The sequence below is a fragment of the Suncus etruscus genome, chromosome 11, assembly GCF_024139225.1.
Source record: "Suncus etruscus isolate mSunEtr1 chromosome 11, mSunEtr1.pri.cur, whole genome shotgun sequence".
In the NCBI taxonomy this organism is placed as follows: domain Eukaryota; kingdom Metazoa; phylum Chordata; class Mammalia; order Eulipotyphla; family Soricidae; genus Suncus; species Suncus etruscus.
The window spans coordinates 62,039,359-62,062,712 of NC_064858.1; the positions used below are offsets into that span (position 1 = coordinate 62,039,359).

At 39.5% G+C, this 23,354-nt stretch overlaps 1 protein-coding gene across 1 annotated transcript in view; it reads right to left on the reverse strand.

The window, feature by feature from the left end:
* Positions 1–23,354, reverse strand: part of ALDH1L2 (aldehyde dehydrogenase 1 family member L2) — an 84,742-nt gene that overhangs the window by 19,410 nt on the left and 41,978 nt on the right. The window contains exons 13-19 of the mRNA XM_049783187.1: positions 20,941–21,091; positions 17,826–17,896; positions 17,638–17,743; positions 17,076–17,163; positions 16,526–16,619; positions 4,846–4,945; positions 2,972–3,070 (exon numbers count right to left, since the gene is read on the reverse strand). Of these exons, the coding sequence (XP_049639144.1) occupies positions 2,972–3,070; positions 4,846–4,945; positions 16,526–16,619; positions 17,076–17,163; positions 17,638–17,743; positions 17,826–17,896; positions 20,941–21,091 (709 nt within the window). The remainder of the gene's footprint in view (positions 1–2,971; positions 3,071–4,845; positions 4,946–16,525; positions 16,620–17,075; positions 17,164–17,637; positions 17,744–17,825; positions 17,897–20,940; positions 21,092–23,354) is intronic.

Below are 23,354 nucleotides of genomic sequence, written 5' to 3' on the forward strand. Positions count from 1 at the left end.
TCACAGATGTGTCTGTTTTTAAATCATTCCCTCTCCTCCCTTAATTGTTGCTGTACTGTTGACGGAAGAACTGGGGTTCCAAACATGCTTGGCTGTGGGGCTTGCACAATTTGTTTTATGGGGTGAAGCTGCCATCTGTGGGATTGAGGTTTGGGCATACAATACCCTAATATCAGTTCCCCCACCACAGTCAATTTTTCTCCACCAATGTCCCACATTCCATCCTAATCCCAAATCTGTTCCTCTGACAAGCACATTTTGAAGTTCAGTTGCTGTAGTTTTGATTTCAGCTTTCAGTGTTGCCATTGGCTCTGCGGGTTGGACTACCTGCATCTGCCTACATCTACCACACCTATGCATCACGAATGTGTCCAAGGCCCATGTTCCCTACCTGTTACCTCCTGTCTGTCCACTTCTTCATACTTGTCCTCCTGATTTCTTTCTTTTCTTGTTATTCTCATTTCTATAATCTAGCATCAAGGGTAATTAATCTAGATGTCCCTTTACACCTTGCATTTCCTCTTCATGTTATTCAATATGTCACAGTAAGTGAGATTATCTGATCCTATCCAAACTGCAGCAAATTGCATGACTTCGTTGTTCCTTGCTGCATGTTATTCCACCGTGTATATGTTCCATACCTTCATTATCCATTCCTTTGTCACTGGTTGATTCTACAGTCAAGCTATTATTACATAAGTGTTTGTTTTTAACTACACTACTTGCTGGGGCTCACACACTCAGCCATCATGTTCACTGAGTTTTGCATTTAGTAGGTTGTGATGCTTGCACAAAGATCTCTGGAGGAGCACTCTTAGTCCAGGCATACAAGTAATGATTGTGGGGCTTGCTGCTGGTGGTGGTGGAGCTGTGATTCTCACTAGAGGCCACACTTCTGAGTTCATTTGTTCACATTTCTTTTATAAGTTTTAGTGCTTGCTGGAGGCTACAGCTTCTATGTGGGGCTTACACACATGGCTGCAATGCAGCCAAAAATCACTTGAGGCACCAGGGATTGGAGGCAGCAGAGCTGAATGGATTGTGATTGTCACATGAATTTGAACTTAAGATCATGTGCTTACAAGGCAGGTCCTCTAAACCACTAATCTTTCCTGTAGGTCCCTGATGTAGCTTAGCTCCTCCTCCTCCTCTCCTTCTGCTTTCTCTTCCTTCTCCTCTTCCTTTTATTTCTACTCACCCAATTTCTTCCTCTTCCTCTTCCTCTTTTCTCCTTCTCCTCTTTCTCCAAGTCCTCCTCTTTTTCCCCCCTCCTCCTTCTCATGGTTTTGATATACAAAGTTACTGGATCTTTTATCCCTGGGTTTCCTTAATCTAGTTTTACATTTTTTTCTAATGTGAAGTCCCAATTTTAGTAAGGAAAAAAGAAGGGAATTACCTTGACCCTGCAATACCATGAACTGGAATTTAGGTATGGTAGTAATCCCTTAACAACTGCCCAATTTATAGCCATAGAACAAATAAATGAACATAAATTAACTGCTGGATCAATATGGTACATCCCAACATTCCTGGGCTCAGCATTTAAAATGACCACAAATTGTAGTTGTGAAATTCCATGATATGTGATGCTATATTTTACTGAGTATTTTACTGAGGCACAATATTGAATTTTAGGGAGTGTGTTTGGGAGACACGCACTAATCCCTCACTCCATATCCCTCACTCCATATCCAAACGTGTGTGTGTGTGTGTGTGTGTGTCTCCGTGTGTATATGTGTATCTGTATGTGTGAGAATTCCTTATTTCTGCTTTCATGAAGACTTTGCTTCTTGGGGATGAAACAAGGCAGCGGAATGTACCTTTTTTTCCCCTTAAAGCTGAGCAAAAAACCTGAGCACTGGTTTTGCCGATATAAGCTAACTTATGATGGCTATTACTATGATAATCATATAAAGGAGAATAGTTTGGGGTGGGACAGGGCACAATGGGCTGACTACAGGTTTTATTTGTGGGAGGCCCAGGTTTTATTGACACCGAATGCTCCCTGAACCCTGTTAGGTTCTCCCATCTCCCCAAATAAAATAGAATTGTTTGGAGTCTTTTGTAGCCACTGATTTAATCTGAATAATTTTGTATTATGAATTATATAATTATGAATTATTATGTGTTACAAAGTCCCAGTATGGAGTCCTGGCCATCAAAGTTACTAATCATCAGTATACATGATCTATTTTATCTATTTATCTGTTAGTGGAGGAAATGAAATTCTGTCAGTTTAACTTTAGATGTTTAAGTATATATATGTGTGTGTATATATATATAGTGGTATCAATTTAACTTTTTCCAAAAGTCTAGGAGCATTATCTTCCCTAAGTGGCAAGGATACTATAAATGTATTACAATGTATAGGTAATAATGACTTTTGAGCATAGTCTTTGTTTTTAAAATATGAAGCTATATTTTCACTATTAAAACCAGTAATGCATAAAATCTGATATATAATATAAATTCATACAACATAATACACTTTGTGTACCCATCACTGAAATTCAAAATTGACCAGCCCAAGACCAATTTATCTCATGCCACTCACTCATGCTTACTTCTTCTCGGGCTATTTTGAAATTATATATATATATATAATATATATAATATATATATATAAATTTCATTATATAATTTAATCTGTAAAGCATGTCAGAAGATAATTCTAAGAGATAAGGACTATGTTGATGTTTTGTGTACAATAGCAATAGCTTAGAGTGTTTGCCTTGCAACCTCAAAACCTCTGTTTATCAGCTCAAATCCCCAGTGGACCACGTGTATTAAGCATGATCCTGAAGCTCTACTGATTGAGCCTGGTAGAACTGTACTCTGATCCTCAGAGATGCCTCCCCTTCACCCCTGTACTTTTGTACAACTAAAAATTCACTGACAAAAATCAGAACTATTTCCTTAAAAAAAGAGCATTATCTCTATAACTCACAGAGCAAATCTGAAGATGCCTTACCACTCTCATCACAAACTCATCATGGATGGATTCTTCCACAAATAATCGTCCTGCAGCAATACAGTTTTCTCCTTTGTTGAAAAATACTGCTCCCATTCCCTTCAGTAGCATAAGGGGAAAAATTCTCTTGTTAACATTATTTGGTAAGTCATAATTGCCAAACCAATGACATTTACTGAGAATCAGATGTTCTTGAAAGACAGCAGAAAACAGAGACACTCAAAGAAGGGATAATGTTTTTGTTTTTAGTTTTGGGGACAAAACAGAGGTCAGATGCTCAGGGATTATTCCTCTGTGCTCAGGGCTTATTCCTCTGTGCTCAGGGATGACTCCTTAAAGGGGTTAAGTGGGAGCTGGGGACTGAACCCAAGCTAGCCATGTGCAAGGCAAGTGCCCTATTCTCTATATTATCTCCAGCCCCAAGAAGGAATAGTATTTATCCTCTGGCCTAGATAGTGGTAAAAAATGCTTAGAAGTGTAAATATTAAGTGTGTGGACTGAGAAGACAGCTCCATACAAAGACTGGATGGATCACATGATTTGCAGGCAGGTGACCAACCCATATTTGATTGTGTATGGTGTCTGAGCATCACCATGGACAACTTGCCCTGAGTATAGACTAGTTGAACACCTCTAGATGGGTTCCTAAACAAAATTCAGTTATGATATTTCCATTTTCTATATGCCTGGGGATCAACCCCAGGGCCTCATACATGAGGACCATATGCTAGACCACAGAGCTACACCTCCCAATCTTGATCTAGCATATTTCTAACACTATTTTATTTTTCCTGTTTCTTTTTGGTCAATGAGCACTTTAGGGGGAAAAACTATAGATGGCAATAAGGATCTAGACTGATGACACATTATGTGCAACAAGGAAATGCAGATTGTCCTATGTGTTTAAATGTGAGCCCTGATTTATTGTCATTATGTACCTTAAGTATTACTGTGAAAGATTTGAAATTCACTTTGGTCACAATAAAAATTATTTTTAAAAAAATTACCACATAAGTGTGTATAAGTCATGAATGCCTCCCAGGTTTTAAAAATACTTTAATATCGGGCCTGGAGAGATAGCACAGCAGTGTTTGCCTTGCAAGCAGCCGATCCAGGACCAAAGGTGGTTGGTTCGAGTCCCGGTGTCCAATATGGCCCTCCATGCCTGCCAGGAGCTATTTCTGAGCAAACAGCCAGGAGTAACCCCTGAGCACTGCCGGGTGTGGCCCAAAAACAAAAACAAAAAACTTTAATATCTAGGAGACAAAAGATGCTATTTTTAAAAATAAGTGTTCCAAGTATTCTCCTATCTAAGCATTAAGAGGGGGTTTTAAAACATAAACTGAGGGCCCAGAGAGATAGCACAGCGGCGTTTGCCTTGCAAGCAGCCGATCCAGGACCAAAGGTGGTTGGTTCGAATCCCGGTGTCCCATATGGTCCCCCATGCCTGCCAGGAGCTATTTCTGAGCAGACAGCCAGGAGTAACCCCTGAGCACTGCCGGGTGTGACCCAAAAACCAAAAAACAAACAAATAAAACAAACAAACAAACAAAAAAACCCAAAGAAAACATAAACTGAGTTTTATTTGGCTGTAGAACTCAATTTACATGGTTGGGGTCCTTGGAGAGAGTCAAACACTGGTGAAGGGTGCAGTGCTGAAATGATTATGTGTGAGCAGCACAATAAGTGTTATTGTAAATCTCAGCACTTTAATACAAATGGTGGGGAAAGTGAGGGAACAGTTTCTCAGTATGACTTGACAAAGTCAAATCTCACTTGAAGATCTGTGCCGAGTAAGGTGAGATGGTGCCGAGAAAGGTGGGAGAGATGTATTTAGAAGCAGATTCTTTGCATTAGATTTGGCCCATGCTTACCATTCGCACAGCCTTGTCAAGTTCACAGTCATGGAATATTATAAGTGGGGATTTGCCACCAAGTTCAAGGGAAACTTTCTTCAAGTTGCTTACAGCACAGCTAGAGAAAAATGTATAGGAATGGAGCAGTTAGTATCTTTCTCTTTTGCTTCTTCAGGGGGAGTCACACCCGGCTGCGCTCAGGGGTCACTCCTGGCTCAGCGTTCAGAAGTCACTCCTGGCAGGTTTGGGAGACCATATGGGATGCCGAACTCAAACCAGGATCCATCCTGTGTTGGCCGTGTGCAAGACAAATGCCTTACTGCTGTGTTATAGCTTCACCCTCTCTATTGCTTTTTAAGATAAGTGATTACCTCTTGCATGAAAAACATAATTGAATCAGAAACAGGAAGATACTGAAAGCAAACATTAATGGTAGAAGGATGGTAATCCTTGCTAAGGCTGAATGGGGAGCATGGAGGGCATCATTCAAGAGATTTTATGTGTGTATCAGCACATTTCCATAATAAAATGTTGTGCTTATCAAGTCTGATGATTAGAAAGCATCATAAAGGAAAATTCTGTCTGTTAAGTATGCTGGATATAGAAAGGCCAATAATAAAAATACTCGAGATAGCATGGAGGTAAAGGCATTTGCCTTGCATGCAGAAGGACGGTGGGTCGAATCCTGGCATCCCATATGGCCCCCCCAGCCTGCCGGGGCAATTTCTAAGCATAGAGCCAGGAGTAGCCCCTGAGCACTGCTGGGTGTGACCCAAAACCAAAAAAAAAAAAAAAAAAGAATTTAGAAAATAAATAGGTTCACACTGACTATACATACCATCAAGTCTCAGGGCCAATAGTAGCCTAAAGAATACATGTAATAGTACATGTATGATAGCACATGTACATATAATAGTTGATATCAAATTTCTAAATACCAAATGATGGTGCTTCCTGGAAAATTGTGAAAGACTTGTAATCCACATTAAATTACAATAAAGATTTTTATAAAATATAAATAATAACAATAATAACAATAATAATAATAAAAATACTCAACTGCTAGCCAGATCACTGAAGCATGCGGCAGTCAAGGAAAATAATACTTTTGGGAAGTATATCATTTATTTTTACCTTCTTGCAAAAGCATTGTCATTAAAAGTTTTTATGAGGGGGCAGGAGAAATAGCATGGAGGTAAGGTGTTTGCCTTGCATGCAGAAGGTTGTTGGTTCAAATCCTGGCATCCCATACAGTCCCCTTAGCCTGCTGGGAGCGATTTCTGAGCATAGAGCCAGGAGTAACCTCTGAGTGCTGCTGGGTGTGACCCAAAAACCAAAAAAAAAAAAAAAAAAAAGTTTTTATAAAAAATAAACCCAAGGGACCAGAGAGACATTAGGAAGAACTTTTGCTTTGCATGTAGTATGACCTTTGCATAGTGGGGGTTCTATCTCCACTATCCTATATGGTCTCATGAACACTCCAAGGAGTGATTCCTAAGCTTCAATGGATAAAGCCCCAAAACAAAAACTAAAAGGCAACTCCAAATGCAGATGGGGAGATAAGAAATATAATATTCTTCTCCTAGAAGGCTCAATGACCATTGTTTTTAGCATTTTGATTTTAGGGGGAGTATTTGGGCCACACTCGGCACTCAGGAGTCACTCCTGGCATGGCACTCATAAATTACTTCTGGCAGGTTCAGGGGACCATATGGGATGCCAATGATTGAGCAGGTTGGCCCTACCTACTGTGCTATTGTTCCAGCCTTACATTTGGATATTTTTATTTGTGATCTATGTAGCAGGACAGCCCCTGAAGAGGTTGACTGATGGAGGGATGGAGAATGAGGCCCTTTTCTTCCAGCTCGGAGCACGTGTCTGCCACCCTGTCTAGCCCACGGTTCTGAGGTGAAACGGCGGGTAAACAGCTCGCAGACAATCAGGCTCGTGGAAATATTTGCTTTATTCGGATGGACAAAACTGAAGTCCAAAGACTCCGATTCAGTTCCAGCCAGCAAAAGCCCCCCGCCTTCCACAGACCCTTGCTCTTATAGTCCAGAGTCAGGTCCCACCCAATGGTGGGATCAGATACCAACCAATGGTGGAAGCAGAATCAGGTCCTACCCTAGGGTGGGGGCAGAATGCCAGGTCACACCCTAGGGTAGGGCACAATCACCTAATCAGATTAGGGTGAGCAACATAGTAATCCCCCAAAATATTTACATACACAACAATTCCCCCTTTTGTTTTTAGTAAACAAACAATATTGTCTACAATTATTAAAAGAAAAATTAGTCAATAATAAAAGAGCGGCTGTTTGCATAAGCGCATCACAGGAAAATGTAAAGAAAAACTTCTAACCTAAGCACAGGGTGTCTAAAATCAGAAACATGTATCAAGGAATCAACTACAAGCTCCTGAGAAGATAAATCTAAGACGTACATAGATCTTTCGAAGAGACACCAGAAAGGTTGTGTAGCAGGCAAGAAGAAGCACCTTTTCTTTATTTGTTGTTGTTGTAGGTGGTGGTGGTGGTCGTTTTTGGGTCACACCTGGCAGTGCTCAGGAGTTACTCCTGACTCCACGTTCAGAAATCGCTCCTGGCAGATACCGGCATTTGAACCAATGACCTTCTGCATGAAAGGCCAACGCCTCGCCTCCATGCTATCTCTCCAGCTCCATTTTTATTCAAGTTCAGGTAGACCAGAAAGCCCATCTTTGAGGGCATTGAACTAGGCCTTTATTTCGGAAGAAGTGGCACATACACCCTCTGCACAGTGGGGAGCCACTGCAATGATGATCAATAGGTATCTGAACTTAGTCCAAGTTCTTAATCCGGTCTGAAGTCCATAAGATGTCTGAAATTGATGTCGACTATTTATAGATGGGAGCTTAAGTCACAAACCAAAACAAAATGTTTAAGGCAGAGACCCTCCCTGTGTAAACAAACAACTTGAGGGCCCATCCAAAATGGATGGAACCTTCTATAAACCTAGTATTTTGCCTATGATGCGCCCACGCAAAAAACCCTGAGAACAGACAAAAATATCATTTGGGAAATTATAGACAATAATATATAACTCACAAACCTAAAGTCAAGAAAGCAAAACCTTAATGTAATACAACATCGATTCCTAATATTAAAAACTAAAATAGAAAAACATTAATTACGATAGTCAAAAGAAGCGTAGTACCAAACATAACTTCAAAGGATTACAGTTATAGGAAAAACAACAGATGTAATTTCTACAGAGTTCAATACCAATCTGTAAATATGAGTGGTCTGGAACTCCAAAAAGACCGGCAGAAGACACTTGATGGGTCTGGAAAAGCCGGTTGAAGCCTTGTACAGGAGATAACATCAAGCTGAATGAAGAAGGAAGGCCAGTACAGTCATCCATGTGTTGGGGCATCCCCAAGCGTTACATCATTACATCATAAGTTGGTTGGGCTTCTGTATTTCCTTTGGGATCGGTGCAATCTTGGGGTAGCCATTGTAGAAACGGTCAACAATAGCATTTTGTATGTGGATGGAAAACCAGAAATTCAGATAGCACAGTTTAACTGGGATCCAGAGACTGTGGGTCTTGTCCATGGATCTTTTCTCTGGTGTTACATTGTGACACAAATCCCAGGTGGCTTCATTTCCAACAAGTTTGCAGCATATATGGTGTAAAACTCCAACAGTCATGGATTTCTTCTTCCCGCCGAGATCAGGAAGCTTGTAGTTGTGGGTGAAGGAGATGGGTTGCACATGTGAAATCCTGAAAATTAAAATGTTAAGGACTAGGAAGAGAGAAGGAAGGATAAGGAAGACTAATTTGGGGAAGATAAAGTTAGGAAAAAGGAAACTATATACAAAATATGCAGAACAGACAGACACTAAACAAGACATACATACACAGACTTCACAAAAAATATGGCCATAACACTCACTCATACTAAAAAATATTTGTTGGAAAGGATCCAAAATAGAGCAAAAGAAAAGAGAATTCAGCTGAATCAATTAAAAGCTCCTTAAAATGTAATAGCCGGCAATTGTTTAGATAAATCATTTCAAATTCACAAAAAAAAATTTTTTTTTATGGTTTTGCCTAGCAGATCTGAAAGAGAATTTCATGCATAATACAAACATGGACAACTCTACTATACGTGTATATCAGTATATATACAAAGTTATTGTATAACAGTAACTTTATGATAATCAATCATAGGCAAGAAGCACTGTGAAGAAAGTCCACCTAAAATTATCATTATGTAAGCGTCTTAAAACCTAAATTGAGGGAAATAAAGCAATGATGTTAAAATAAAAAGAGTGAAAGTCGTTAAATGAGTATACCTAGAAAGAAAAACAACATTAATATGATGAGAAATTTCTCTTTCAGGTGAACCTTGACTAAATTAATTTGTAAAATTTCATGATTAACTGAGACCTAGAGCAATAATGAAATTAAGACATAAATCCATCCTACAAAGAAACACATTGGGGATTCATGATTTTCAATCTATATTCATTGATCATGCCTGTGGAAAGAATCCTAGAGCATTAATAGCAACTGATAAGGAAGTAAAATGATTATCTGGTGTTCATTGTAGATCTCTAAGAAGTATAAAACAGGATGTATGCTGCTGTGGATTTCACCAATGTATTAGGGACTTTTTTGATCTTCTTGTCATCAAAATTTATCCAGTGTTGTTTTGCAGCAATTTTACAGTATGAAGTACAGTGTCCATAGTGAACTTTACCATAATGGTTTGACACCGATGATAAGTTGTATTTCTTAATCTCGCTTTTATTCTCTGAAGTGAATTCCTCTAAATTGAGGTCTTCTAAAGGAAAATCTACATAAGTATGCAATTTTTTTATTTGTTTGCCATCAAAAGCAAAACGTTTCAAGTGTATTATAAGTACTGGTGGCAGTTTCCATAAGTACGTTTTCTTTGAAAAATCCCTTCTATTTTTGCAACTGTTGCACAGAACTTTGTTGTCATTTCTTAATTCTTCTTCTTTAAAAAATTCAGAGAGGCATTCCTGTAATGTACATTTATCTGTAGATGTAACAGCCAAAGACAAATGAACAAATGTCTCATAAACCTCAGACTTTTGGTGGCAAGTGAGACACTGGAGTATAGATTTGAATTGTCCTTGAAAGAGATCATAAATAATAGATTTATGAGCCTTTTGGTGTTCTGGACTAAATTGTTCATAATTTTCATTTCCCATGAGATGTGTAGTTTTGTCTGTCATTAGATTTACAGTAAGCAAGTCCTGATGTAATCCCTCTATTAGGAACATCAGTAGTTCGTGAGGATCCTGCTGATTGTGTCCAGCAAACTGGTCATTAAGTAAACCAATTGTTACTTTGAAGCTTTCAGGGTTAATATATCTATGAAATCCATTTCCCATGGTTTTGATGAGCCGACCAAATTCTTCGGCTAATTTACCTTCATGCCCCATCGGATTTTTCTTGTTAATATCCTTTTTATAATGATCTTTATAAAAATACTGAGTTAAGTCTGAAATATTATACAAGCATTGCAATATTGAGTTCATGTAGCAAGAGTTTCCTATATTTTGGAGCCCAGTTAAGACAGGTTCCTGTCTTTCCTTTTGCATCTCGGAGTGTAAGGGGTTATCACTACCATCAGTCTCACTCATTGTATGGTGTGTGACAGCTAAATCGTTCCCTGCCCCAGAGACCTTAGTAATATTACTGCTGTTAGTGTCTGAAGTATTCTGTTTTTTCTCTGAAGGGGAGTTTGTAGTCTGAACCTGATCATTTGTGCTAGCCCGATTTCTAACAAGACGTAATGGAACCCAAAATTTCTTGGGAGGGTCATCATTTATAGAAACATAGGCATAACCCCTTCCTCTTAGGAGAAGATAGCCAGCTATCCATTTTTCATCCTCCTTGATCCAAATAGGTTTATGGGTTGTTTCTTGTCTCTGAATATCTTCTTTAAAATGTCTTTCCGCTGCAGTGTAGCTTTCCCCTTGGGGTAAGTTAAAGTAATTTAGTGTGATAAGAGTCAAAGACAGCAAATCCGTTGGTGGTAAACCTCTTTTTCTATTTTTTTGCAATTGAGTTTTTAAGGTTCTGTGAGTCCTTTCTACAATGGCCTGTCCCCTACAATTGTAAGGAATTCCTCTGAGATGTCTTATCTGCCATTCCTTACAAAAAAATTCAAAAGTTTTGCTAACATAGGCTGGCCCATTATCAGTTTTTATAGAATATGGAATACCCATCACAGAGAAACATTGTAAAAGAAAACTACAAGCAGCCTTAGATTTTTGAGAAGACATGGGAATTGCCCACATAAACCGAGAATAAGTGTCCACCACAACATGAAGATAAGGTTTCCTTGGAAATAAATCTGTTTGAGTTATATCCATTTGCCAAAGTTCGTTAGACTGTAAGCCTCTTGGGTTTGCTCCTGCTATGTGAGTCTTTTTTGTTAACGGTGCACATACGTTGCAGTTTTCTACGATTTCTCTAGCTTGCCTCCATGGAATTTGGTAATTCACATGTAAACGGCGAGCATTTGTGTGTAGGGCTGAATGTTCCTCTATAGGTGATTTAAATATAGGCATTGCTAGCAAGTCAGCAGTTTTATTTCCTTGAGCCATAGGTCCTGGAAGACCTGAGTGGGCTCTAATATGTGTGATGAAGATGGGCTCAGTTCGTTTTTGAAGAAGCTGCTGTAATTGTTTAAGTAAGTCCTGTATGATCGGGTTATTAGCATTAAGGGATGCAGTGGCTATCACATGACATAAATTTACCACATACAAAGAATCAGAAACTATATTCATGGCTTCAGATACATTTTCTAATAGGTAAATTAACGTTGCTAATTCAACTTTCTGTGCAGATTTATATTTGGTATCTATGGTCATATTAATGTTGTCTCCAGTTATTCCTCCTTTTCCATTTTGGGATCCATCAATGTAAAAAACCTTGGCATTGGGAATAGGGGAATCCCGAACAATTGAAGAAATAACAAACTGAGTTTTCTTTAAAAAGTCCCAAATTTTTTCCTGCTGGATAATGGGAGGATATTTCTCCTGTGAAATCTGAGAGGGCCCTTTGTAGAGATTCATTAATTGGCAATATTGACTCAATTTCCTTTTTTGGTACTGGCAAAACTATTATATCTGGATCAAAACCTAGTAAAGATATAGATCTGAGTCTTGCCTTGATAATAATCTCTGAAATCAGTTGTAAGTAGGGGACAACTGAGCGAGGTTGTTTGTTATGTAAATACACCCATTCCAAAGGTCCTGACTGTTGCATCAAGGCCCCTGTGGGGGTTTCTATAGTAGGGAAGATTAACAGTAATACCTTTTCTCCTGGGATGAATCTTGAGAGAAACGATTTTTGTAATCTGCTCAAGAAGATGTCCAATTCATTTTTTGCAGCTGTTGTTAAATTTCTCGGGCTATCTAAAGCAGGATCACCCTCCAACGTTTTAAACAGATTAGATAACTCTGCATTTGGGATTCCTAGTGCAGGGCGGAGCCAATTTACATCACCTAAAAGTCTCTGAAAATCATTAAGCGTTCTGAGGTTTTCTTTTTTGATAGAAAATTTTTGTGGACGTATAGACGTCCGGTCCAAAATAAAACCCAAATATTGATACGGTGGCATTATCTGTATTTTTTCTAAAGCTATTTTCAGTCCTGATGTTTGTAAACAGTCAGTAACATAAGAGTATAATTCCTGTAAATCTGTTTCGTTGTTCATTGTGAGCAAGATATCATCTGTATAATGAAATATCATGGCTTGAGGAAATTTTTCACGAGCAGGGCTCAAAACCTTATCTACAAAAAACTGACACATGGTTGGGGAATTCAGCATGCCTTGGGGGAGAACAGTCCATTGGAAACGTCTGCAGGGATGGGTATTATTGAGAGAAGGAACTGAGAATGCAAAACGTTTTTTTATCATCTGGGTGGATAGGAATATGGTAGAAGCAGTCTTTCAGATCAATTATAATTAGTGGCCATTCCTTTGGAATAACTACAGGTGATGGTAAACCAGTCTGCAATTTGCCCATAGGTATCATGGATAAATTTATAGCTCTAAGATCCATCAAAAGTCTCCATTTACCGGATTTCTTTTTTATAGTGAATATAGGTGAATTCCATTGAGAAAAAGATGGTTCAATATGTCCTAAACTTAGCTGTTCCTCCACTAATTCTGTCAGCACCTTTAATTTATCAGTTTTAAGGGGCCACTGACCTGTCCAAATTGGTTCATCAGATTTCCATTTTATTTTTATTGGTGCTGGTGTTTTTTACGGTAGTGGCCCCCACTAAAAATTTTGGGTTTTTAAATCAAAAGAAGGTTCGGACTCTTCTGGAGCTAATGGGATGTGGAATTCTGCTTTCCACTGTTTGTGTAGGGTCACGGCCCCACAGGGATGGTGAAAATGGGCCCACGTGAGGTCTGATTATTGCTTTTTGATTTTTCTGGGCCGTAAAATAGTATAGTCCTCGTACTCAACAGACAGGAACTCAGGCCTCCTATTCCTTCTAGGGAATACGGGATTTCCTGAAGAGGCCAATTTTCTGGCCATTCTTTATCAGAAATTACGGTAACCTGAGCACCCGTATCTATCATTCCATCAAAGGGTTTGCCTTCCAAGTGAAGTTTGATCATTGGGTGTTCATCTTTACATTTAGTAACCAGAGCCACGATTGGGTTTTGAGCAGCACCCGGATCTGTGCTTCCAAAACCTCCAATTCTAGTCTTATCTGAAGTCCCAAATTTGACATAAGGCACTATTACTATCTGGGCAATCGCTTCTCCATTTTTAAAGGTCCATGTAACTGGTACAGTAATAACTACAATGATTTCTCCCATGGAATCTGAGTCAATGACACCAGTGATTACTGATATACCCTTTATGTTGAGGGAACTTCTGCCAAGAATCAAACCCATGGTATCTGGGGGGTGGCGGGCCTACAATGCCAGTTTCTAACATGTAAGGGCATGCTCCTGGGTAAATTGTAATGTCCTCTGGGCATAATATGTCTAATCCGGCACTCCCTGAAGTAGAGTGGATTAATTCCCTTATCGTGATGAATTTTCTTGGGCTGGGCTTGGAAGGATTATTGTCTGTGAACTTTGCCCCTGATTTGGAAGGGCCTGGGGGGAGGCCCTGTGGGCGTTTCCCTGCATCTTGTATGTGTGTTCTTGGGGAGCTGAATTTATAAGGAGACGACAATTTCTTTTGATATGTCCCTGTTTTCCACAATGGTAGCAGGCGATTTGCCTCCTGGGGACTGTGTTGAAACCTCTACTTAGGTTATTATTAATGAGGTTTCTGGATCTGCAATCTTTCGCCCAGTGGCGACCCCTTTTGCATTTTGGGCAAAGACCTGGTTTCCGGAAAGTGTTCTGTCCCCGAGGGGAGTAAGACATTGTTCCCTTGGTAACTGGGAAGGTTTGTACTGAGTCTGAGTGGGGTGGGGGTTGGGGTTCCACATAGACATTCCGGCAGGCGTAAAGGTAATCATTCAGATCTGACTTTTCATTTAATGTATTCAATACTAATCTACAGGCTGAATTTGCATTATGATAGGCCACAGATTTTACTAGGAAGTTTCTAATCTCCTCATCTTCCACCTGTAACTTCAGAGCATCTTTAATCTTACCTACAAACTCTGCAAATGACTCATAAGGGCCTTGGGTAATTTTTAAAAAGTTTCCTCTACCAATGCTGTTAGAATCAATTTTTTCCCATGCTGACAATGCAATCTCCCTGATTAAATTTAAGATTTCCTTAGGTAAAGCTGCTTGTGTCTGAATATTTGCAAATTGATTTTCTGCCATCAATAATTCATACGATAGAGTAACACCTGCCACTTGTTTTTTCATACCATCCGGACTATATAATTTAGCTTTTACGCCTTCTGAATAGTACATTTCCCATTCAGTTCGCTGTTTAGACAACAGGCATATTTCAGCGATTCTTTTAAAATCATACAAAGTCCAAGATGAGTTATGACTCCAAAGTCTTAATAACTCCACACTGTATGGCGATTTTGGCCCATTTTCTTTACATGATCTTTTAAACCGATCTAATTCTTCCATCTGATAGGGTACATAGTTAGAAACATTTACCCCGTCTATAGGGGATAAGGCCTGATTAGCAAAATTACTCTGAATAGAGCTCTGAGACTGAGCATGTGGTTCATTTTTTGAATCTGCTCTGCTCTGCGATTCAATTTTGTGACTAGAAGGAGGCATACTTCGTGGAGTTAGCACTGGAGGTAGATCATTATCTGAGTCACTACTGTCAAGCAATTCACTAGAATCAGGCTTAACATTCTGAGTTGTTTTTCTTCCAGCAAAAATTTCTATATTGTTGATGGTGGGGCTGGATTCGTCAGCCTGCACCTTGGTCTGAGTTTTCGTCAGATAAATTTCCTTATTATCTATACTGGTTTTAGCCTCACCATTTCTACACTTTCTATTTCCTAAATAGAAATAACAGCAAATAACTATGCTCATAATAATAACGTTAGTCAACACAGAAATTCCACAAACTATGATGGCTAGAGACACTACACTTTTCATTTGAAATATAGACCACAACCATCCAACTGCAGTGATTGTCCTTAGATCAAAACCAATTAGTTTTAAACAAAATGGAATGATCCACTTGTATACTAGAGCACCAATGCGTAAGACTAAGGGTGGTAAAATCCACATGACTAACCACAGAAACCATTTGATGGTCAGCATAGGAAATTTCCAATGAAATATTTCACTTACAGTTCTGAGGGTCCAGGGTTCAGGTCCCTGTTCGGGCGCCATTATGTAGCAGGACAGCCCCTGAAGAGGTTGACTGATGGAGGGATGGAGAATGAGGCCCTTTTCTTCCAGCTCGGAGCACGTGTCTGCCACCCTGTCTAGCCCACGGTTCTGAGGTGAAACGGCGGGTAAACAGCTCGCAGACAATCAGGCTCGTGGAAATATTTGCTTTATTCGGATGGACAAAACTGAAGTCCAAAGACTCCGATTCAGTTCCAGCCAGCAAAAGCCCCCCGCCTTCCACAGACCCTTGCTCTTATAGTCCAGAGTCAGGTCCCACCCAATGGTGGGATCAGATACCAACCAATGGTGGAAGCAGAATCAGGTCCTACCCTAGGGTGGGGGCAGAATGCCAGGTCACACCCTAGGGTAGGGCACAATCACCTAATCAGATTAGGGTGAGCAACATAGTAATCCCCCAAAATATTTACATACACAACAATCTATACCCTAGCATAGCCTTTGCTTTAATATCATTGCTATCACTCAATATAAGCCAATATTATGTCCTATCTTTCTATTGACCATTGTAAAATTTTTCAATGTTATTAAAATTCTCCATGAACATGATCACAATATCCCAGAAAGAATACAGCTTTATTTTTTATTTTTTTGTTTTCTGTTTTATTTTATTTTTATTATTTTGGTTCTTGGGCCACATGTGGCAGCGCTTAGGGGTTACTCCTGGCTCTGGGCTCAGAAATTGCTCCTGGCAGACTTGGGGGACCATATGAGATGCTGAGGGGTGTTCTTGTTATGACTGAAACCCAACTACAATTATATTTGTAATAACGGTGTTTAAATAAAGAAATTATTTTTTTAAAAAGAAGATATAAACTCAGTACCCTACATGATAAAAAAAATAATAAAACCAATACCTCTTCATGATCTGTTTGCCAATGGGGGTGGAGCCGGTGAAGCCAAGTTTGCGGATGTCCGGATGTTCAGATAGGCGTTGGCCAGCAACACCACCTACAGAGAACAGGCAGTGAAGGAGACATTACCTGGCCCTCAAGTTCTATTGAGGTTGTCTCTGAATTAGTCCTAGATTTCTAAGCAATGGGTAAATCTGAGTTTTATATTTTCTTTGATCACTAAAAACTGGCAAAGATCTAAATATTCCCTCACCTAAACAATTGTGAGCAAACACACAAACCTTTATGTCCCATCAAAAATGACTAAGCAGAGCCAGAATGATAGTACAGTGGCTAGGGTACTTGCCTTGCAGGTTCGATCCCTGGAATCCTTTCTGGTCCCCCAAACACAGCCCAGAATGATCTCTGCACTCAGAGTTAGAAGTAAATCCTAAACACAGCCAGGTGTGGCCCAAAATCCAAAATAAATTTGTTCTAAAGGCTCAGGGAAATAGACTACTGAGCTCTCTGTCCCTTTCATTAGGTCCAACAAGTGGGTGATGTGATGACTTACCGGAGCCCGGGATGATATTGATGACTCCCTTGGGGAAACCGGCTTTCACCGACAGCTCTGCAAACTTCAAAGCTGTCAGGGGCGTGACCTGGGCAGAAGACAGTAATTCACTTCCACAGACTTCGACATACGTTTAGACTAATTCCCAGCTCTGCTCTTACTACAGCAGTTTCCTTTACTTTTATTTTGACTTTTTTTTTTTTCAGAGGCAGAAATAGCATAAAGAGTTCTTATAGACTCGTGCCCCAGATTTCTCAAATCTGCTCTCTTTTTTCTGGTAGTTTATGCCTGGTGTAAGATAGACATGTCCCTTTCTTGTTACAAGTCTGCTTCAAATGCTGCAGAGGTTTCAATGATGAACTAGCCTTGGGCAGCACCTGGCATCTAGTGAACCAGCCCATTTCCTCATAGGAAGAGATGCGTCAGGAAAAGATAGCAGCATTCTGTGTGATCCCATCCCATTTTTGCCTTAAGATAAATCATCTGTAAATGGATTTCTCTCTTTCTTTTTTTTTTTTTTCTTTCTTCAGAGAAGAGAATTTTTTGGTCTCTTGTATCTTACCTGCGCTGGTTTAAGCACCAAAGTATTGCCTGCTGCTAAACACGCGGCACTCTTCCAGGCCAGCATCATGAGTGGGTAATTCCAGGGGATGATAATGGCACAGACACTGTAGGGGTGGGAAGATGCTGTCCTTACTTATCTTTACTTACGCACTAGCAAAAGTCTCTAAGATGGAAAATTTGTCTTACCCAAGTGGTTCCTTTTTAGTGAAGGTCAGGTTCCGGTTTGGACGGCCCTGATTGATTGGAATTGTAGAACCCTAGAAAACACACACAGTGATCCTTGCATTAACGTGTATACTGGTTTATTTTAAAATTGGGGTGATGACACCCAGCAGTGCTTTAGGGCTATTCCCAACTCTTGCTCAGGGATTGCTCTTGTACATGCCTACTATCTACAAAGCTTGAACTCTCTCTATTTCTCTCTCCCTCATTTTCTCTCTCTTCCTTTCTCTTTCTTTCTCTTTCCCTCCCTCCTCTTTCTTTCTCTGGTCCTATTTTCATTAGGCAACCTCAATTCAAAGAATTTATTTTAGTCCTGCTTATCTTTCTCAGTCTTAGTTGATCTGAAATGATATCTCTACAGGATATATCCCAGGACAGAGATATATTACAGAGTTTAAGAAGCTTGATTTGTACATGGCTGACATCAAGTCAATCCCCAGTACAACATATGTTCCTCTGAGCATTATTAGGAGTTATCCCTGAGCACAACCCCCAAAAGATAATATTCACACCCTAAAAGGGAACTTAACTAATAATGTTCGTCCATCCGTCCGTTCGTGCTTCCTTCCTTCCTTCCCTTCTTTCTTCCCTTCCATCCTCCCTCCCTTCTGTCCTCCCTCCCTCCCTCCATCCCTCCCTCTCTCTTTCTCTTTCTCTTTTTCTTTATTTCTTTTCTCTTTCTTTCTTCCTTTCTCTTTCTCTTTCTTTCTTTCTTTCTTTCTTTCTTTCTTTCTTTCTTTCTTCTCTTTCTTTCTTTCTTTCTTTCTTTCTTTCTTTCTTTCTTCTTTCTTTTCTTTCTCTCTCTCTCTCTCTCTCTCTCCTCTCTCTCTCTCTTCTTTCTTTCTTTCTTTCTTTCTTTCTTTCTTTCTTTCTTTCTTTCTTTCTTTCTTTCTTTCTTTCTTTCTTTCTTTCTTTCTTTCTTTCTTTCTTTCCTCTCTCGCTCTCTCTCCCCCCCCCATTCCCCACAGGAATTGAACCTGGTTTGGCTGCATGCAAAGCAAGTGCCTTACTCTCTTGTACTATCTCTCTAGTCCCTGTGGTTCTTTTTCCAGTACAGTCATGAGACAGTTTTGAGGCTTAGCAGATACAGAGGAGCCTGTGTTTCCCACACTCACCCTGCCTTTGGTCTTCTTGAAAGAAAAACAAAACAAAACAAAACAAAAACAAAAAAAAGAAAACTGTGTGGTAGGATTTTAGTATACATTATAGTACATTCATATATATTTATATATAACCTATAGTACACATATAAGTAGATTTCTTTATATATTGTTTTATTTATTTATAAGACCTGGGAAACCTCCTATAATTAAGCATATTAATATTTATTCAGTGAGACAGGAATAGTCATTCTTCATGACATCTAATAATATTATAATATAATATTATAATATTATAAGTAGATTCATGTTGGTTTGGGTTAAGTTTTGGCATCAAATAAGTTTGAAGCAATCAGACAGATGAGTTTTCACATTTAAAAGTCATTCGTGGGGCCAGAGAGATAGCGTGGAGGTAAGGCGTTTGCCTTCCATGTACAAGGATGGTAGTTCGAATCCCAGCATTCCATATGATCCCTCAAGCCTGCCAGGAGCTATTTCTGAGTGTAGAGCCAGGAGTAATACCTGAGTGCTGCCGGGTGTGACCCAAAAAAAAAAAAACAAAAACAAAAAACAAAAAACAAAAACAACAATAAAAGTCATTCATATATTATAATTGGGGCTAAAGACTGGCCCCAAACTACCATACTAAATATTTTCATATGCAAGTTTTCATGGCTGAGTCCAACTCCTACTCTGTAACAGATTTATTTGATTCCATAGAATATAAAGACTTTATGCTAATCTTCATTACATAATTTTCACAGTATAAACTAGTAGGCCCATTTTAAGGAAGTAAGGTTCAGACCCAAAATAACTTTTTTTTTTTTTTTGGTTTTTGGGTCACACCCGGCAGCGCTCAGGGGTTACTCCTGGCTCCATGCTCAGAAATCACTCCTGGCAGGCTCTGGGAGCCATATGGAATGCCGGGATTTGAACCAATGACCTTCTGCATGAAAGGCAAATGCCTTACCTCCATGCTATCTCTCCAGCCCCGCAAAATAACTTTTATAATATTCAGTTGGTAGCAGTTGGGCCAAGTCTCTCTGACTATTTTAATGGTAGTGACAGCAATGCACTCAAATTAAAATGCTGTGAGTCTCAATCTCTTATATAGTCTAGGGGAGATACAATTACAAGGCAAAGGGTGGAAATGCTTTTCAGAGTCCTTGCACCTATCTGTCCTCCTTTCTTCCTCCTCTGGCTGCAGGAATATGGCTGTAGATTAGAGCTGAGTTATGACTGCTGAGATGCAGACATTCATTCTGTTGCTTGCTATGAGCCCTACCTTCCCCTTTTGTATTCCATTGTTAAATTCTTTTTTTGTTTGTTTGGTTTGGTTTTTGGGTCACACCTGGCAGTGCTCAGGGGTTCCTCCTGGCTCTACACTCAGAAGTCACTCCTGGCAGGCTCATGGGACCATATGGGATGCCAGGATTCGAACTACGTCCTTCTTGCATGCAAGGCAAACACCCTACCTCCATGCTATCTCTCTGGCCCCTGTTAAATTCTTTTATTATTACACACGTACTATTTATCCTCTTATAGAAAAAAGAAAGTCAAATGCTCATTGGACTCATGTCTTAAAATTGTTATCTATATACCTAGTATGCATAGTTTATCTGTTTTCTCTTGTCTCTGTAGGAAGTTGAGTTTGCAGCTCCTCTCTGACACTAAGATAAGTGATACACACAGGAGAATATCAGAAGCCATTATACAAAGAATATACTTAAACTTTAGACTCTGGATGCCTTGGTGGTCAAATTCTAGCTTCATGGTTTACTTGACCTATTATGTAATCATAGACAAGACATTCATTGTTTCTAAGCTTCAGTTTCCTTACCTGTTGTAAGAGATAATAGTTTTTTTTTTTCACCTCCCTCCTGTGATTGCTAGAAAAATCAGATGAAAAAAAAAAAACTCCATACAAAATAGCTCTTTACTTTTAGAATAATCTATAAGGAGGCAACATTTTCAATTACCTGAATTTTGTCACACCAGCCAGCAAAATATCTGAAAGTCTGCACAGACATTCCAATGTGTGTCTTCAGAGCCAGTGTATAGACAGCTCCTGAATCAAGGGCTTCAATGGTTGCCAGTTCTTCTTGGTTCTCTTCTAGTAGATCTGCAAGTCTGTAAGAATAAAAGAGAAATTCTTTCAGCAATTGTGTACAAGGCAATATCCTAGGGGCTGAGATTTCAGAGGTGAATGTAATGCATAAGGACCCTGTCCTTGTGGAGATTAGACCCACCTGCATCAATCAAATAATTTCACCAGTGATTTGTTATAAATATCACAAAGTAGAGAGTGTTACCATTGACTGTTTATAATTGCATTGAAGTGTGAGGGAGCACCAACACAGCCAGCCTCTACCGTACCCCTTACCCCTGATTTGTATGTCTCCCTGAAAGAGATTTGATGGATAACACAAAATATGAAAACAGGCATTTACTCAAAATAGGTAGAAGAGGTAGGTGAAGGAAGTGAGTGCCCAGTTGGGACAGAAAAAAGCATTTATTTAATGAGAAGAAAGTAGTAAAGACTTTCCACAAGTGCAGGAAGTAGGAACCCCAGGAGAATAGGAATGTCTTTGTTCCCCTCTTTTTTGGATTTTTTTTTTTTGGTCATCCCCGGCAGCACTCAGGGGCTACTCCCTCCTGCCTCTACACTCTGAAATCACCCCCAGCAGGCTCGGAGGACCATATGGGATGCCAGGATTTGAAACACCATCCTTCTGCATGCAAGGCAAATGACTTACCTCCATGCTATCTCCCCGGTCCTGTTCCCCCTCTTTTTTTTTTAATTTTTTTATTTTTAATTATGAGAACAAGGATGCAAAGAAAGAGGACAAGGTAAAGTTACAGTGGAAGGACAATCACCCATAACATAATTCTCAGAAGTCCCCTTGCTGATATCTTAACTTTGAAATTTCAGCCAAAGAACCAAAGACCAGTAAGATAAATAAGACAAGAATCCATATACAATTACTTTAGTCCCCTCAAGTCCCCAGATTGTAACACATTTATAAATTTTCGTAACAGCCTACCTAGGCAATCTAAAGCCATAAAAACTACATAACTCCTTTAAACATTACAGGCTTAGTATTTTTTACATTCCATATACATGCATATTAGCTTAAGTTAACCTCAAATTTTAAGTGGGTTCTTAGGATTAAGAGTCAAAGGAGCACAGTAAAAATTGGTGTTAGAGTGGGCAATTGTTTGTTTGCATAGGCCAAGGAGCACAGTAATATGGTAGGTTAGAGTGGCCCATTGTTAGTTTGCATAGGCCCTTCAAAAATATGAGGGGGAACATGGAAAGAAATAACCTTGGCCTAAATACAAAGAGTGGTGGGGGGAACCCGACCCCTGAAGGTTCCTGGCACATAGACAACTTGTAAGCTCCAGGCAAGCAATAGATCGGTCAATCCCCCAAGGACAATGTTTTTAGTGCCAAAACACATATTATTTTTCGCACAGTCCTCTGTTGTTGGTATGATGTTTCTGTATTAAAGATTCTGGAATCTGCATATCCTACATTGAAGTCAGGATGAGGGAGCATCTCTCGTTTCAACCTCACAATCAAAGGGCAAATGCAGGGAGCCCTGTCCTGTAAGTAGGTCATTGTGGTTGTTAAGTCTTCTCAGTGTTAAGGGAAGTCTCTTTTGAGCAGGTCAATGTCTGAGCAGTGTAGGGTTTTCCGTGGTAGAGGATTACTTCCAGGTGATGTTATAGACAAGCCTGGATGTTCGTGGATGGCTTCCCTGGTTCAGGGGTGAATGGAAATGCCCTTTCTTCTTAGGTCTGTGCCAGGTCAACGTTCAAGTGTAAGGTCCCCTTGCACTACAAGATTTGTGTGTTCCAATCTCTAATTAGGAGAGGATCTTATTTTGCATGTATAGTATTTCTTCCCATTTTAATGTGCCTATGCAAAAAAGGAGCAATGCCACGTGGTGTTATTGGCACATATGGGGGCCATAGGAACAATTCCAACAATTCCCATGATATGATTCAATCATAAACATTAAACTGGGGGACTCTTTCACCGAAATTCCTTGTTAAACAGCTCAAAAAGAGAAGATAAAAAGTGGTTAGAATTGTCATTGTATAAGACAACATTTAGTAAGAATTATAGTTGTCAGAGAAAAAACACAAAATATTCTAAAGAAATACGTGTCCATTTTATGTGTCTTGAAACAGTTTGGGGTTGTTACACACAATGCACGGCTTTGGTCTGTGATTAGGATTGTACACTACTGAAGTTAAAAAGAGTAATGTAGGTTAGTGATGTTTGTGGGGGTTAGAGAGTTAAGGAGTAAAAAAGAGCTTTGTAGGGGTGTGTGAAAGGGCAGAATAAAAAAATGAACATTCTAGATATGCAAAACATACTCTCAAT